The following is a 2,998-nucleotide window of genomic DNA, read 5'->3' as shown; positions in this document are numbered from 1 at the left end:
TTTTTTTTTTTTTTTTTTTTTTTTTTTTAACAGTTCAATGTTGTATGTTTTGTTTTTTTTCACTCAGATTCTCTCTCAGCCTAACCTGGTCCCTCCATTGGTAAGAGCCCCACATACTAACACCTTCCCAGCGCCTGTACAGAGGCCACCAATGGCACTGGCCAGTCAGATGCCTCCTCCGCTGACCACAGGCCTCATGAGCCATGCTCGTTTGCCACATGTAGCCAGGGGTCCTTGTGGATCACTGTCTGGAGTCAGAGGTAATCAGGCCCAGGCTGCGTTGAAGGCTGAACAAGATCTGAAGGTTAGTACAGTATTGATGGCCAGCAGAGCAAGAGTCTGTCTCTGAACCCTGTCGGAAATGCCCTGGCCCATAGCCGTGCATCCAGGCATTCGTTGTCTTTACCAGACTTAACCAAGCTAACTGCTTTTTGTTCATCCCAGCCCCCTGTTTGTTTGTTTTTTTTTTTCCTCCCTTCCATCCTTACATTTTCCTCCTTTTTATGACCCCTCCCTTTGCCACTATAGTCAGAAAACAGATTAACATTTTAAACTATATTCAAATGGATTGCTTGTGAAATAAGTATCTGAGGGAGATCTGAGTTTGGATGCAGTATTTTAAATATTAAAAAAAGTAATATGGATTGTTATTACCAGTCACCCTGTATTATTTCCTTTTTTTTCCCCTACCTCTCTGCCCTCCCTCCCCATCCCACTTAATACATAATCATGATTTTGTGAACTCTGGAATGGGTAAGACATATAAGCTACCTTGATTCTTATTCCTTCAGAAATCATTTGAGTAATTTTCATCTTAAACATTCCACATCCTTTTTTTGCAATCACCTGAGGTGGCCATATTCCAGAATGCAATTATAGGTGAACTCAGAAAAGCACTTTGGGATCCTTCATGGTAAAAGGCACAAATAGACATGGGTTTGCTGAGGCCACTAGGAGTCTGTGTGGGGACAGTTTTTAGTATAATTCTCACCCGTCTTCCTATACAGCCAATTTGAGTTTGTTTTTGTAACTACTTAGGGTCGACTTTAAGATTCTTAGCAGTTTTCTCACCACATAGATTAGGCTAGAACAGAGATAAGCTTTGTGTGTACGAGCAGGGAAATGTGCACAGTAAGGCTTTACTCTGAGTTAGAGACATGTTTGTGATAATAAAAGAAGTCAGTTAACTGACTAAAGTCCCTTCGTGTTTCTAAAGCTGAGTAATCCAAGTAAAGGTTACCCTCTAGGAGACCGCCTAGGACCCATTACTCAGTTTTGTTAGGCTGTGTGCCTAGGGTTTCCGTCTGTCTGTCACTACTAAACAGTGCTTGCACCAAAAGCTTCGCAGATTGTGTATTAGCCTTCCACTCCTGGCTAATTGCCACTTGATCTTTAAACATTCTTATGCTAAAAAATGACATTAGAACATAATATTAGTGGGGTGGGAGAGTATAAATTTCTTATAAATTGTTTTAGTTAGTATAGGTTTACCAGTAGAACATGAAGGAGCTCTTGTGGTTTTTGGTTTTGTTTTGTTTTTTATTATATGCAAAAGGATTAGAAAGTTAAGTTTAATTGGATATAGTATAGCACTATAATTACAGGTTAACGTAAGTATATTCTCTGGGGCACATGTCATTGAAACAGATGATTTACCAGCTCAGAATGTGGTAGGAGCTATCAGAACTTAGTGATCAAGTGAGGTTTAGTTACTAATTTCTGATGCTCTTCCCCTGCAGAAGAGAGCTGTGGGAAGAGGACTCAGCCACAAGACATTTGGTCCTAGGTGTTGGTAATGCCACAATATAAGTGCTTCCTTTTCATTCTATTGTAGACCACATGTTGATAACTAGAAGTTTTAAGTGTTACCTTACATGTATGTTTCCAGACTGTGCAAGCAGCCTCCCCGAATAAAGTTTGCTATTAGTGAGCTGTTCCCAAAAGAGATATGAATCAGCAGCAATGTGTATTTTATTGTTTATAAGAGGGTAGACGCTAGAAAGATGGTGGGGGGTGGACTTGTTTCATGTTTTTTTGTTTTGTTTTGTTTTGTTTTTTTAAATCACATAGAATATTTTCAGAACTAGGAGAAACCTATGCATTAAAAACTGAAAGATCAATGGGGCACAAACTTAGGGAAAACTGATTTTTGTGATTGGTACAAAAATTTGAACTGAGATTGATTTGACAGGCTTTGGTAATGTTAGGTAATGTTGCAGTGCTTTCAGTTTTTGTTTTCTTATTTTTAAAGGCAAAGCAGAGAGCAGAGGTTCTTCAGTCCACGCAGCGGTTCTTCTCTGAACAACAACAGAACAAACAGATAGGAGGAAAAGCCCAGAGAGTGGACAGTGATACAAGTAAACCTGAAACGCTGAGTGACCCTCCTGGTACCTGTCCGGAAAAAGTAGAAGAAAAGCCACCCCCTGCACCCACCATAACCACCAAACCTGTTAGAACTGGACCAATCAAACCTCAGGCGATCAAAACCGAAGAAACAAAATCATAAAGGCTGTGGTATATTGGGGATGGGTGGGTAGGGAAAGTGAAGTAAAATAATGCCAGCAGCCACAGAGGTAAAGTGATCTGTGACATTATCCTGTGAGGCACAAGGGGCATAGAGCATTTTACACTGACAGAGCTGCTGCACAATGAGGCTCCACAGGCTCGCACCTCCTGTGTAACATTGGCATCTTGAGTTGGTTTGTATACAAGCGCATAAACAGTCTGTAAGTGCATACAGTGTAGTCCTAAGGAGCACAAAACACCATAGGAGGAGGAGAGCGATACCACAGAGTAGCTCAGCTGGACACTGCGTGGTCCCATGAATCCATCAGCTGGGGCTCTTCTGCTCCCTTGTGTTCTTTGGATCTGTCTATGGCATTTCTAGGCTTGAAAGTAAAATGATGCTAACTGGTGCTGGATAGAGGAGCCTTATCTTTTATTACGGCAGCTTGCTATTTTTGTAACATGGTGATTTGGTTGAACACAATAAAGTACA

General features: G+C 40.9%; 1 protein-coding gene across 14 annotated transcripts in view; it reads left to right on the top strand.

The window, feature by feature from the left end:
* The window catches only part of Prrc2c (proline rich coiled-coil 2C), a 68,976-nt gene extending 65,978 nt beyond the window's left edge, over positions 1–2,998 (top strand). For 8 of the 14 annotated variants that reach the window (XM_029483393.1, XM_021176135.2, XM_029483388.1 and 5 more), the window contains 2 exons: positions 68–304; positions 2,252–2,992. In XM_029483393.1, the coding sequence (XP_029339253.1) occupies positions 68–304; positions 2,252–2,506 (492 nt within the window). In that variant the 3' untranslated portion in view covers positions 2,507–2,992. Of the gene's footprint in view, positions 1–67; positions 305–1,739; positions 1,793–2,251 lie in introns of all 14 variants that reach the window. The other 6 variants (XM_021176192.2, XM_021176181.2, XM_021176165.2 and 3 more) reach the window with 5 other exon arrangements.

The sequence above is a fragment of the Mus caroli genome, chromosome 1 (genome assembly GCF_900094665.2).
Source record: "Mus caroli chromosome 1, CAROLI_EIJ_v1.1, whole genome shotgun sequence".
Lineage (NCBI taxonomy): Eukaryota > Metazoa > Chordata > Mammalia > Rodentia > Muridae > Mus > Mus caroli.
This window is presented reverse-complemented; position numbering and strand designations above follow the sequence as displayed.